Source organism: Rhipicephalus microplus, chromosome 1 (genome assembly GCF_043290135.1).
Source record: "Rhipicephalus microplus isolate Deutch F79 chromosome 1, USDA_Rmic, whole genome shotgun sequence".
NCBI lineage: Eukaryota > Metazoa > Arthropoda > Arachnida > Ixodida > Ixodidae > Rhipicephalus > Rhipicephalus microplus.
In genome coordinates, this window is record NC_134700.1 from 6,480,409 (window position 1) to 6,494,758 (window position 14,350).

The 14,350-nt window shown below is 45.4% G+C and overlaps 1 protein-coding gene across 14 annotated transcripts in view; it reads right to left on the bottom strand.

Annotated features, from left to right (window-relative positions):
• Nucleotides 1-14,350, bottom strand: part of gwl (serine/threonine-protein kinase greatwall) — a 517,662-nt gene that overhangs the window by 106,823 nt on the left and 396,489 nt on the right. The window contains exon 1 of one of the 14 annotated variants that reach the window (XR_012884864.1): nt 6,521-8,812. The exons of 12 other annotated variants lie outside the window; for them this stretch is intronic. Coding sequence is in view for 1 of the 2 variants with exons in the window: in XM_075869039.1 (XP_075725154.1) it covers nt 6,541-8,412 (1,872 nt within the window). In the remaining variant the exon portion in view is untranslated. Of the gene's footprint in view, nt 1-6,515; nt 8,813-14,350 lie in introns of those variants that run through there. One more of the 14 variants, XM_075869039.1, reaches the window with a different exon arrangement.

Here is a 14,350-nt window from a genome sequence, read left to right on the forward strand (position 1 = left end):
AACAAAAGAATAAATGAAACATGAACCCTAATACAGAAATAGAGTCAATACGTTTGGCGAAACCCTATACAAACAAATTAATAATAGTCAGCATTTTGGTGTTGATTCGATTATGCAATTCCATTCAGTTATCGTACGAGAGAAAAAAGAATTTTCAAAAGTATTTGTTCTCGCGAAGTAGGGTGTTAATGCATCTTGTCTACGGTGACGAGTGGTTCGGGTTAATAGGGGCGACAGATATCATGATGAGTCTAGGGGTATATTGTTCGTGTAAACTAGTCTAAAAAATTCCATTCTGTGTTTGTGTCTTCTCATATCAAGTAATTCAATGCGGTTAGCGTTCATGAGTTATGTGAGTGAGTCCTGTCTTGAGAATTTGTTAAATATAAATCTAACTGCCTTTCCCTGCACTCGCTTGAGGTTATTGGTATTAGTTTTTGTGTACAGATCCAAAACGATACATGCATATTCTAGTTCGGTTCTGATTAGGGTGCTATAGCATAGCAGTTTTATGTTGGAACATGCTTTTTTAAGTTTGTGCCTCAAGAGGCACAATTTTCTGAAACCTGAGGAGCAAGTTTTACTGATGTGGTCATTCCATGTTAACACGTTGTTAAAGGTGACTCCTAGATGCTTGTATTGGGTTACTTCATGCAGGGGGGATGAACCTAATTTATACGTATGAAGCAAGGGTGATTTCTTATGTGTCATTCCCCAGTGCATGCACCATCCAAGAATACTATTTAAACTAATATGTAAGCTAATTTGATCATTGATAGAATTGTTGTCTTCAAAAAGCACGCGATCATCGGCAAATGATTGAATCTGGGCACCACCTTCAACCATAGTAACAATGTCATTAATGTATATAATAAAAGGGAGAGGGCCGAGAACACTGCCCTGCGGCACAGCTGATGTGACTGGAAATGAGCCCGATTTTTCACCATTATTTCCACGAATTGATGCCGGTTTGTTAGATATCCCGCAACCCAGGAAATTAACAATCCTGGGATTCCTGCGTTTACGAGCTTCAGAATTAATTTATCATGAGGGACAGTGTAAAAATCTTTTCGGTAGTCTAGAAAAATTATGACAATTTCGCCGTTTTCGTCAAGAATTGACGCAAAAAAATGAACAACAGTGATCAGCTGTGTGACAGTCGAATGCCCCCTCCTAAGCCCATGCTGACACTTAGTTAAAACAGAATGCTTCTCTAAATATGTAGTTATGCTGTTTGCGATTATATGTTCAATAAGTTTGCAGCATGAGGAGGTTAGAGAAATAGGACGTTAATTTACAACGAGAAGATGATCTCTCTTCTTATGAATTGGTGCGATGCGGGCTGTTCTCCAGTCACTCGGTAATTCTTACAATAACAGTGACGTACGAAATATTATAACAAGAAATTTTGATAAAGTTACCGCATATCTACGAAGAAATCAATTATGGATATTGTCAGGTCCACTAGAACTTTTGGGTTTGAGGTTTAGCAACATAGCAAGTACACCCGGTTTCCATATAAAGCTTGCATCAGAAAGTTGCGGCACTGTACACTTGTGTGAACAATCACTAGAATTAGAAAAAACATAGTGAAAAAACTTATTAAAGTGATTGGCAAGTTGTAGCTTATCAGTAACCATATGTCCATTCACTGTCATATGTCCATTCACTGTCATCTTTGAAGTGAGTCCAAAGCATGTTCACATTACTTTCATCAAAATCAGTTAAGCAGTTTTCCAAGTAATGAATCACACATGTGTCATTTGCGTAAGAATAATCTTTGACAGAATGGGCACATGATTTATCGGTTTTTCTGCAGGAGGCAAGCAGCAAGAAAATATAGACAAGATAGTGATCTGATAGCCCGGGCTGGACAACCACCGTGGATTCAACAAATTGGCGAGCAAAGAATACCAGGTCTAAAACGAATGATGAAGAATCTTGCACGCGAGTAGGTTCAACTACACCTTGCACGAGATCGTGGGTTAACATGATATCAAAAAGTATGTTAACATCCCGGTTGTGATGAAGCCCAGAGTCAAGGGGCACCCAGTCTATACCAGGGGAATTAAAGTCACCTACAAGAATAATCTTGCTACTCAAGTATTTATTCATAATACAGGATAATTCATGCAAAAATTCAGGGGCGGCGTCAGGGGGCCTATAACTGCGAAAAGTACAAAGCTATAGCCCCAAAGCGATACCCTCATGCACAGGCATTCTAACAAGGGTATTGTTTCCAGAACAGCAGCTTCAACTTGATTTTTAACTAGGACTGCCACACCTCCTCCCCTAGAAGACCTATCTACTCGATAAACATTGTAGCAAGGGAGAAACACATCTTGGTCGTCAATTTCCTCGTGAAGCCAAGTCTCAGTAATAACTGTAATATGGTGGTCATGTTGAAGTAACAGTATCTCAAGCAAAGTTGTTTTATTTAAGACACTTCGAGTGCTAACATTAACTATTCACAGATGCTTATTTCGCCGATATACGTTATTTCATGCTTCTGTTTGCCGAGGGGGGCCTTGCGCAGCCTGTACGCGTTTATTTTGCGATTTGCCCTAAAAATAGATAAGCTTGTCTACCTTGAGTTTGTCGTGTTTAAGTGACACCTTCTTTCCTTGAAGCTTATCATTTCTTGCACTTTCCCACAGAAGCTTGCACTTATTTAATGTGGACTGCGAATAGTCGTTTTGAATGAAAACGTTAGTTCCCTTCAATTTTTTAGCATTCTGAAGTATTTCTTTCTTTTCATTCAAAATCTGAAGATATAAAATTATGGGTCGCTGGTCACCTTGCCTGCCTAGCCTATGCATACGACCAAGGGATTGACACTGTACAGTTAGTTTGTCATTAAATACACCCTTGACTACTCTATCTTTCAGTTTATTTTCTGTCTCGTTTGGAAGTTCGGGTATCCCATGGATTATTATGTTTAAGCGCCGGCTACAATATTCGGGATCTTCTAGCTTTTGAGATTGAAATGTAATAATACGTTCAATGCATTGTAAACTATTGCTCCTTGCTGGTGGATTATCTGTTGTTTTAGTGATCTGGGTCTGCATTTTTGCGAACATATCGTGAATCTCTAGAACCAGCTTCTCCGTTTTCATGAAATGCGTTTGCAGTGCCTGCATATCATTACGAAGCACCTGCCCATCAACTAACTGCTTAAGCATTTCGGTATGAGTAGGACCAGGATTAACTTCAACATCACCGCAAAGCAGCAGCTTGCACACGAATAGACACTCATACGCCATAGCTAGACATCGCCGTCCATAATTATTTACAAGCCCCTCATTACCAAGTACTTTCAGTTTCAGTTTAGGAGGGCTTAAAAAAACTGCAAGCAGCTATTACCACCTAGCATGTGCAGTACTCGACTATGTCAGCATACAGAACTGACACACTTACGCTCAGTCTTCATCAAGAAGTCCTTTCGAACAAAAAACGTGACAGCAGTGATGCCAAACACAGAACTTTGAATGGATGTGCCTAGGCCACGAGCTCGCGAGCAGCCACCAAGAAGTATAGAATGCTAGAACAAATGCAGCAAAAAAAAAAAATGGCAGCTATAACGTAACAATTCAAGGCTGTCCAGAAGACCCAGGATGCAGCGGTGAGGCTAGGCCTTTCCATCCCTATGTGGGAGCGGCCCGTGATCCAACCCTTATAAAATAGGGGTGAAATCTTTCAGGTGCCCAATAAAGCTTTTTATTCATCTAACCATTGCAGTGTGGTGACATGTCGGAAGTCAGGGCGTTCCCATGGGGTCTCTTTTGATGGTGTCAATACCTTCAAAATTTAAAAATTTTAACTTCAGTATTCATATAAAATACCTTTTAAGCTATATTTGCTGTTATTATTTTGCAGATGATATACGCATGTTCACAGTAATCGATCCCGCAAGCTGTCTGGGCTTCGAAAATTTGTCAGTGGTACCCCTTTAAATACATCTAAGATCACCTTCACGAATGCATAAAAACCAGTTTGCTTCTAGTGAAGCTTTGAATGACAGCATCTTGCAAAGAGTATGGACAAGGGCAGAAAAGGAGGGTCTTATGTCCCTGTAAATGTTTCAGAACCAAGTGTGATGCACATGCTTGAACATAATGTACTCAGTAAGACTTGCCAAAAAAACCGTGATGAAGGCGAAATAGCTCAGAAAAGCTAACCAGATGTTGGTCATTTTCAGAGCCCTCCCATCCTTCATATTCAGATTGTGGTTTTGAGATGGTAAACCCTAGATTTTATAATATTATTATTAAAATTAGAAACCTCAATTCTTTTTTCTAGAGAGCCTGGTCTTCCTCGTCTGCGTTTCACGCAAGTGAACAATTTGGTACGCGGTACTCACTACCTAGAATGGGAACAGTTAGGGATAAGAGTTAATGGAGAGTACCTTAGTAACCTGCACTTTGCCGATGACATTGCATTGCTGAGTAAGTCAGGGGACGAATTGCAACTCATGATTACGGAGTTAGACAAGGAGAGCAGAAAAGTGGGTCTTAAAATTATACTGCAGAAAACGAAAGTAATCTACAACAACCTCGGAAAAGAGCAGCGCTTCAAGATAGGTAATAGTGCACTTGAAGTTGTAAAAGACTATGTCTACTTAGGGCAGGTAATAACCGCGGAGCCAAACCACGAGATTGAAGTAACTAGAAGAATAAGAATGGGGTGGAGAACATTTGGCAAGCACTCTCAAATTATGACAGGTAGATTGCCAGTATCCCTCAAGAGGAAGGTATATAACAGCTGTATCCTGGCGGTACTTAGCTATGGAGCAAAAACCTGGAGACTTACAAAAAGGGTTCAGCTTAAATTGAGAACGACACAGCGAGCAATGGAAAGAAAAATGGTAGGTGTAACCTTAAGAGACAAGAAGAAAGCAGAGTGGATTAGGAAACAAACGGGGGTTAAGGATATCATAGCTGAAATCAAGAAGAGGAAATGGACATGGGTTGGGCATGCAGCGCGTAGACAGGATAACCGCTGGTCATTAAGGGTAACTAACTGGATTCCCAGAGAAGGTAAGCGGGTTAGGGGGAGACAGAAGGTTAGGTGGGCAGATGAGATTAAGAAGTTTGTGGGTATAAATTGGCAGCAGCAAGCACAGGACAGGGTTAACTGGCGGAACATGGGAGAGGCCTTTGTCCTGCAGTGGACGTAGTCAGGCTGATGATGATGATGACTCACTACAGTGAACACTCAGCTGAGTGAGGACACGAGGAAATGGTTCACTCGACTGAAAGTTAACTAAAGAGAATATACACTAAAACATAGAACAGCAGAAATCAAGTCATACATGTGAAATGCAATTTATTTTGAAAATAACTATACAGTTCTCAGTGGTCAAAGCTTTCCAGAGAGGCCTGACGATAGTTATAGTGTGAGAGCAGGAAGACAACAAAGAGACAAGGAGGACACAGAGGACATGAGTGCTAACTTCCAACTGTAGTGTCCTTCGTGTCTCTTTGTCGTCTTTCTGTTCTCGCGCTATATCTATTGTCATGTCATACCAATTAGCCCAAGCTGCCACATTTCCAGAGAGCCTATGTTACATTGCGCAGCTTCTGGAACAGCTTGTTGCTGTGACACAGTCAAGCAACTTTAAAATGTAACCTACAGCCTAGACTAGAGATACAGAATTTGAATGTGCCTTAGCGATTCTTAGATGCACACTTCTTTTGGGTTCTAGATGAGCAATGCAAACAATTGCCAAACTTGACTATTCTGCAGCGTACATTTTGTCTTCCGCCTGGCCTCGATGGCACTGCAAGCACAAGTGATGTTGTACTACCGCAGGTGTATGAGCGTTTTGGTGATGGCATGCATCGGCTACGCCAGGGCTGAAGGGTGCGAAACTTTATTGATTTGATCTAAAACATGAGTTCCAGCCCGCACATCACGTTAAGGGGAGACGCTCCTCGAAAAAGTTTTTTTTTTATTTCTAGTAATAGAGACTTGAAAAGTTTGTTATTAGTATAGTTTTTCATGCAGATTTCAAATATGCAATCATTTTTTGTGTAGCTGCTATAATTATTGAGTTGTGCCATAAACAATAGCAAAAAGTTACATTTTTTGCGGGCACTCTTTTATGTACTAAACTTTCAGTAAAAGCACTGTGTCTGATCTTATTTGACTCTTGGTAGATTGAAAAGTGCAAATATCTATATAGATATGTCACAGAAATATTGGAACCAAGAAAAAAAAATTGTATTGAATGACTTATTATTTTCAATCTCCCTTGAAACAATAAGCTAATATTTTCACAACTAATGCTGGTAGGCATTGCAATTTAGAGTAGATATTTGCATTCTGCATGTGTTGAAGAATATGTGTGCCAAGTTTCGTTACTATACAATGAATATATGTTTCTAAAAGGCTGCCCGGAAAACGTGAAACTGTCAGAAAAAATGAAAATGAGAAAAAAGTTTGAAAGTTCGCAAAGTTGGCATTTGTTAGGAAATCATTGTTTTTGCATCAAATTGGGGCACAATGAAAAGTACCTTGCCTTGAATGCACTGCAAGTGTCTATAAGTCCCCTGCACCATAGCTTGGTCCTTCACGGCTCTTGCGGTCAGTGTCCTCAACACGAGCTCTCTTCGCTGTGTTGCGACGGTGTGCCCTCGCTTCTGCAGTTTGCTTCAGGTTCATCTTCCTGATGCGCATGACGTCACAGTGGTCACCATGTGTGGCCAGATCTTGTGAGGGGAGAATTCCAATGCCTTCGAGCACTTCTTCAAAGCCCCTGTGGCCTTTGTTGTACCAGAGTACAGCAAGAGCGGTGGCTGTCTCCACAGTTGTTCTGGAGGCGAACTTTGTTTTTGGACATAGCAGCCATATCTTGCTGTTCAGCGATTCGGCTGCATTCTGTGTCTTGCCATGAAGGCACCGAATAAGGAGTTTCTCCTCTGTAAGGCGCTTGTAGATAGGCATAATTGCCAATCCTTGAGCCTTCGTCAACAGTGGGGTGTGGTGTGGTGCAGGCTCCCCCAGTGCTTCCACACGCTTGTGCTTGCACCACGAATTTGGTCCCGCGGGGCAAAAGTTGTGGCTACTGGCACCATCACTGGAGCAGCAATGAAAATACGATGCCCATATGGCAGTGTACATATTTCGGACACTGTCCTTGTTGCTCGTGATGGCAATCTTGTAATATGTTTGTAGTTTTATTATTGTCGCATCTTTCAGTTTTTCGCCTCGTGGCAGTGGCGTTGCCAATTTCCGTAGGGCAGTTCCCAAGCACTTTGCAACGTGGTTCGTGCACTCTTCTTTGTCAATGGGGGTGTCACAGTATACATTTGCCTCGCAGACTGCAGTGTAGGCCTTGCTGTCACCATCACTTAGGAAGCTGGTGAATCGCAGTGGAGTTTCATAAGACAAGGTCCTCTGCCATATATTGACAGCTGCCGCAGGTTCCATTGCATGGGATAAGCAGTCAGTGTTTTTTTGGCAAACTAGAAGATGAACAGCTCGCCATATCTCTTCATCCTCCCCAAGGTCCCTGTGTATACTGCAAGCATGGCAGTAGTTCGAAAGAACTTCAAAATCGAGGCAGAGCCCCGTGTCCAGGGACACGACTGTGCCCACTCCATTGTGGCTTTTATGGCCTATTTTCTGCCAGGTGCCATCAAACATGACTGGCACGTCTCTGCCGCCGACTGCGTCCTTCGTGATGTTTCGTGCCTGGTGCAAGTTTTTGCTCACTGCCGTCATCGCCGCACCATGGAGCTTCTTGCAAATGCCGTTGAATGTCTTGTGATGCATCGGGCTCGGAAGACCGAGAATCGCACAAAATCGTGAAAGTTGGTCGTGGCCTGCGCCTATAGCGCGTGCTGCCAGAACTGCCTTCACGTTTACAGCAAAGCTGTCACGCGAGCTGCCGCTGTCAAAACGAGCGCTCGTTCCTTGGTCCCCGGCCGAAGCAGTACGTCTCGACGTGTGCGTGAACGAAAGTGCAGATTCAGGGCAATCAGAATTTTCACAGCACAGTTCGAGGAATGCCGAAAGTCCTTTGCGCTTTCCAGCTGCCTCTCGCACGCCGAGCTTCCGTTCGCGGCAGGTTGGGCATTGCGCACCCGCCACAAGTGCCGTCAGCGCATCGATTTCGCAAAGCAGCATGTTCGCAGTAGCAGCATCTACCGGTCTACGTTCACTCTCGAAGAATCCAATCTTCCTTTGGGATGCACTGACGAATTCCACGGCAGTGGCTATTTCACAACCACTGTCGCAGGGTTCGGTGACGGTGTTAGGCCTATCCGAAGTCGGAGCGTCGGGGCGTTGGTCGGCGGCGACATCGTCGTTCGCTGTCGCTTTGCGAAGCGTCCGACGCCGTTTCCCTCGATACTTGTGGCGAGTTCTGAACTTTCGATTATCTGAACTGCACTTCTTCGGGCTTGCCATGACGCAAAAATGCAGAGAAACGCAGAAAAACTCGATCGCGACGTCCGAGGCTTCGCTCTTTTGCCGGAGAGATAGGAGGGGGAGGAGCGTGGAGCGCACCGCCGTCCAATGGCGGCCTCGCGCTGTGTGCCGCGATAGTCAAAACGCGTGACGTACGCGTTGTTTTTCTCGTTTTTTGTTTATTCTGCGTGAAGGCACGAGACTGGCTACTAGTGGATTATGAAGGATACGGCCTTCGCAGCATGCGTGTACGATTGCAAATGGCGGCCAACGCGTCGTTTTCGCGACAGGACGACGCGAACTTCACCGTTTTTCGCGACTTTCGCGCATTTCTCGCGTCACCGCTGCCCACTTGGAAGAATTTTTTGATAATTTCTCGTGCGAATTTTAGCTTGATATTTTCAGAAGTAATAGATTATAGTCCAAGGATGCCAATACAGCCGAAAAAAAAAAAAGCGAGAATTTTCCGGAAAACCGCGACTTTTCGACCCGCGTCTCCCCTTAATTCAACTGAAATACTTACTATTGGAAGTTCATTTAACTGAAAGATTTCTGCATAAAATGCATGAGAAAACCAACTAGTACTTTCGAAAAGTTCGCTATTTTGAAATATTTTCATTAAACCAGCATTCGTTCAATCGACAGTTCACTGAATTACTAATGCTATACAGTTAAAACCCTTTATAATAGGCATGCTCCGAGCAGCAATTCTTGTCTTTTATACAAGCAGTCTCTTATAGGCAGGGTACCTCGTATGCATTTTCCTATCCCCCGTATTTTACTGTATGCATACTGCTCTCTCTTATACCCATTTCTCTCTTATATCAGTGTCTCTTATAAAAGAGTTCGACTGTATTGTTATAAGTATGAATGTGTGTATGTATCTAGATAAAACATTTTGTTAAAGACGCATACAATCAAGGAAGAAAATAATGTCCCACACTGCTTGCGTCAGTGTGTATTTCGGTCTCAGCGGACTCGTCGAAATGCGCGTGTAATGGAGGCATCTGCAGGCGTCGTTTTAGTTCCTGAAGTGCTTGCTCCTGAGGTGTTTTGCAATTGAACTCCTTGTTGTTCCTGGTAAGGTTCATGAGCGGTTTGGCAATGCAGGCGAAGTTTTTGATGAACCGCCTGTAATACACGCACAGGCCAAGAAATCGGCGCACAGCCTTCTTGTTGGTGGGCAGTGGAAAGTCGGCGATAGCGACTGTTTTTCGCGGGTCAGGACAGACACCAAACTTGCTAATCATGTGTCCCAGGAATAAGAGCTCCTCGTACGCGAATCTGCACTTTTCTGGCTTCAGGGTGAGCCCGGACGTCTTGATGGCTTGAAATACAGCTTTACGGTGCCGAAGATGCTCGTCGAAGCTCGAGAAAAGAATGATAATGCCTTCCAAGTAAACAAGGCAAGTCTGCCACTTCAATCCTGCTAGCACTGTGTCCATAATGCATTGAAAAGTTGCTGGTGCCGAGCAAAGACCGAAGGGCATGACCTTGATCTAGAAGAGGCCATCTGGTGTTATATTCGCAGTCTTCTCTCGGTCTCTCTCGTCGACTTCAATTTGCCAATAGCCAGTCTTGAGGTCTATCAACCAAACAAAATACACAACCTTTTTGGTCACCTTGATTTGGAGACAATAGTCGACGCAGAAATGTAGGGTTCCGTCCTTCTTCTTCACCAAAACCACAGGGAATGCCCAGATACTGTTTGACAGCTGGATTATGTCTTCACACAGCATTTCATCGACTTGTCTCTTTACGGCCTCGCATTCTCACGTCGAAACTTTGTAGGGGCTCTGTTGTAGTGGTCTGGCGCTTTCCTTTGTTATAATGTGATGTTTCGTGATTGGGGTCTGTCGAATTTTTGATGAATTTTTGTCGAATTTTTGATGAAGACGAAAAGCAGTCCTTGTATTTCAGGAGCTGGGCCTTGAGCTGTTCTTGCTTTGGCACTAGAAGGCTTGGATTGACGCTGAAATCGGGTTGGGAATGTCGACTCGACGAGGCAGATTTGGAAGCGGCAAAGAGGGCGAAAGAATCGCCGACGCTAACAACTTCTTTTATGTGGGTGATCGTCGTACCAATGTTAAGGTGCCTGTATTCCTGGCTGATGTTCGTCACCATCACCTTCGCTTTCTCATTACTCAGCTCGGTGATGCCTTTTGCAACGCAAATCTGACGGCTAAGGAACAGGTGCTTGTGGTGCTCGATGACACATTCAAAGTCTGTGGGTCCTTCGGTGCAAATTAAAACAATGACTCTTGAGCAAGGCGGAATGGTGACTTCGCCTTCCAGCCCATTCAATGAATGAATACTTGGTGCTATGGGGGTCAGCAGCGTGTGTTCGGACGCTAATGTTATTGACTCAGACTCCAGGTCGATGACAGCGCCGTATTGACTTAGGAAGTCCATCCCGAATATCACATCCCTGGAGCAATGTTATAGTGTTAAAGTTGAACACAAATATATCAAACTCAAAGATCGCAAATTAGTTCGATATATTAAAAATTCCATATAAAAAAATAGAGGCCCCGAGAGCTTACCTGTAGCGGATTATCACCTGCAATAGGCGCATTCAAGAATGACAACTAATTCCGCACACAAGCCACAACAGAATGATTTATTTGCAAGAAAAAAATTGCTAATCTTGGCCTGTTTCACCGTTTTTGAAATGTTGAAGATGCCAGTCTCGATCTTATCAAGGCTGTCCAGGTGCGACAGCCCGATTCCCTCCATGTGGCTGATAGAACGGCCAATGATGCCGAACGCTGCCGCCACTTCAGCGGCAGAGTACGGGTGTGTAGCCAGTGTCCGGACGATTCTCCTCATCACATGAGCTGCCAAGAAGCGACACGAAAACTCGCGAAACGAGTTGTCTATGCGCTCGTTGTCGTTGTCTTCACCAGTTTCCGCAAGTTCCGCTGTCTCGAAGCCTGCCTTGCGGAAGCAGTTGACCACTGTGTCTGCCTTCATGTCTCGCCATGCATTGAAGATCTCCGCAGGAGAAAACTTCGCAGAGATTTTTGGCTACTTCTTTGTCATCCACAGCTGGATGTTCTGGCTGCTGACCGTTTCGCTTTGCCAGAATTGGTTTTGCCAACGATGTTGCAGCACTGCTCAAATCGGCAAAGCCAACCGCTATTGCCGGCAAAGTTGTTTCACCGAGTGCAGTGGCAAATTATTTGGCCTTGCGATCAGCATCGGGCCATCCACTCGAATGTTCATTGTGCGTACTTCTAAAACCAAGCATAGAGTGCCTTTTCTACTATCCCATGGGCAGAAGCGCGCACACGACAGGCTCCAGACGTTCGCTGCTCTCTTTGCCTTGATATCTGCCTTGTTCTTCCACAAGGTAGTTGGAGTGCTCAGTGGTATCCTGACGTCGTCTGCGACGGTCGAACATTTTTCCGCCGCCTCAACCACTGAATCGCGTTCAAGTTCGTCGCAAAGTCAAGGGTCTTACACTTCTTGACGCTGACCATTGCTACACGAGTAGACAATTCAAGGAGTCCGCAGTGGCTTTGCACACCACGCACAACAGCGGAAGCAACAAAGCGCTGGCGAGGCGATTGCCACCTGCGAGGGCAACAGCAAAAGGCTTGAGCAGAGGTTGGGTGATCAAAACTCGCAAAACAGCAAGAAAAAATAAAGGAAAAAGCGAAAGGAGGAGAACGTCAGCTCTTTCATTCCTGCTCTCCTAGCCGACAGGTACGCGGAGAAAGTGTAAGAGAGAGAAAGTGAAATGGGAAAAAAAGCCTTTCTGCAAGTTAGAGATTGTGCAGTCAGGGCCTTCTCGCCCTTACATTTTTTTTGAGCGTTTCGGGTTTTGGCGGAGGCGTGGTGCTGCATGGAGGTCTCCGCGCGCTGGGAGTAACAATGCGTGCCTTCCAACTCGTGCGCGGAACCGTGCTGCTGCAGAGATCCCTGGGGTGGGGGGTGTGGCGAGTGCCGAAGCGCACCTTCAGCTCACGCGGCGTTTGATGTACCGAAGGTGGGTAAAAATACCGTTCGATATAAACGTACACATTTCTATACTTTTACAAAGGAATTTCAAGGAGATAACTTACGAGTTAGATATACTGAAAAATTCGATATATGTGGGGGACTCGCTCGCTGGATTCCGTGCCGACCGGTTGTGCCCTCGCGATCTCCGACGTCAGCGTAGCTCTGGCCGACTGGGCTCGCCCTACGTTATCTCCTGACGCCGACCTCCGACGACAGTCTAGCTCTGACCGACTGGACTTGCTCTACGCCATCTCCTGACGCCGACAAGGGCTCTCGCAAGTGGTGCCCCGTCCTCGGACTCCTGTGACCGCGTTTTCATCTTTCCTATCTCTCCTATCCCCTCGATATGTCGTCGCTCTCACACTTTCACGTTTACCTCATCTCTCTTTCTCTCTCTCTATACCTTTATTCCTATCCTTTTAAACCCTCCTCACCCCCATCCCTTGTGAGCTACTGTTGAGGTGTCGCTCCCTGAAGCAGACAGTTACGGGGCTCACTTTTCTTTGCTTTTCCTTCTTACAACATAACCACTCCCCCCACCCCCCTCGTGACTCTTGCTGCGTAGACTCCAGTCGGCGTTATTAAATGACCTCCAGCTGTCCGAATTTCGGGGCATTGGCATGCAGTCTTCACTTTCTTCAACTTCGCTGTAAAAGGCCCACTGACGATGGAATAATTAGCTCCAGTGTCGATGAGAGCAGTGACGTGGTGACTGTCGAATAGTACGTTGAGGTCGCTGGTTCGACGTCGTGCGTCGCAGTTGTGTCGTGGCGTCAAATTATGGCTAGGACTTGTACCGCTGTTTCGACGTTGCATCATTAGATCTTCTTCTGACTGCGAAGTTTCGGCCTCGGGACTATGCTGAGGTGACGACGAATTCTTGCAGTTTTATCGCAGCGTTGTCGTCGGCGGCAGAGGGTATTCGGCAATTCATCGTACAATAACTGCACCTCCATTAGTTGCTGTTCTTAAATTTCCAAGTATGGGCTCGAAGGAATGGCCCTAAGTAGGGCCGGTGTACTGTCAGCGATGTGGTAACATCTAGCGGCTTGGCGACATGGAACGGTAAGGCTGTGTGTCGATGGTGAAACCATGCAGTCCCATTTGGCGGTACTGACAGCGGCGGTAGGTGTGCCCGGCTTCTCCGCAGTGGTAGCAGAGCCGGTGGTTGTCAGGCGCATGCCAGACATCAGTTTCCCTCAGCGGGCTGCACTGTCCAGCAGGCGAACAGTAGGGTGTCGGTGGTGGTGGCGTCTGGTGACGGAAGTGCGACGGGGCAGTGTCTTCGCGTGGGCGTGGAGGAGGGGCATGACGATGGGCTGCAGCAGCACAGCTCATGACTTAAAGCTGCAGTTCTGGAAGCTGAGGAATGCCCAGCAATCGCTGGATCTCCTGGCATACGACGTTTGCGATGGAAACCATGTGAGGCTGTGCTGAAGGAAGCAATTTTCACAGCTCTTCTTGCAGAATCGCTTGGATCATCTCACGAAGGTCGGTGGTTCCTAGCAATTGGATTTCGATGTAGCTTGTCAATGAAAGGCTACGGTTGTATTGTTGTGCTCGCATCTCAAGCGTCTTCTCGATCGTACATGCTTCCGAAATTACTTTGGCAACCATCTTTAGCAGGTTCCTGATCATCCCGGGGAAGAGCTTTTGCTTGACTCCTCGCACGAGCAGGCGGACCTTTTTCTCCTCGGGCATATCGGTGTCAGCGTGGCAAAAAAGTTTAATCGTAGCACGTAGCAATATCTTCCATGAATAGCGCCACGTTTTCAGTTCGCATCTGCATACGAGTTTAAAGGAGAGCTGCAGCCTTCTCCTTGGAGACCATACTTACAAAAGTGGTGAGGAACCTGGTGCGAAAGAAGTCCCACAATGTGAGGCTCTGCTCTTGATTCTCAAACCAGGTCCGAGCAGCATCTTCTAAGGCAAA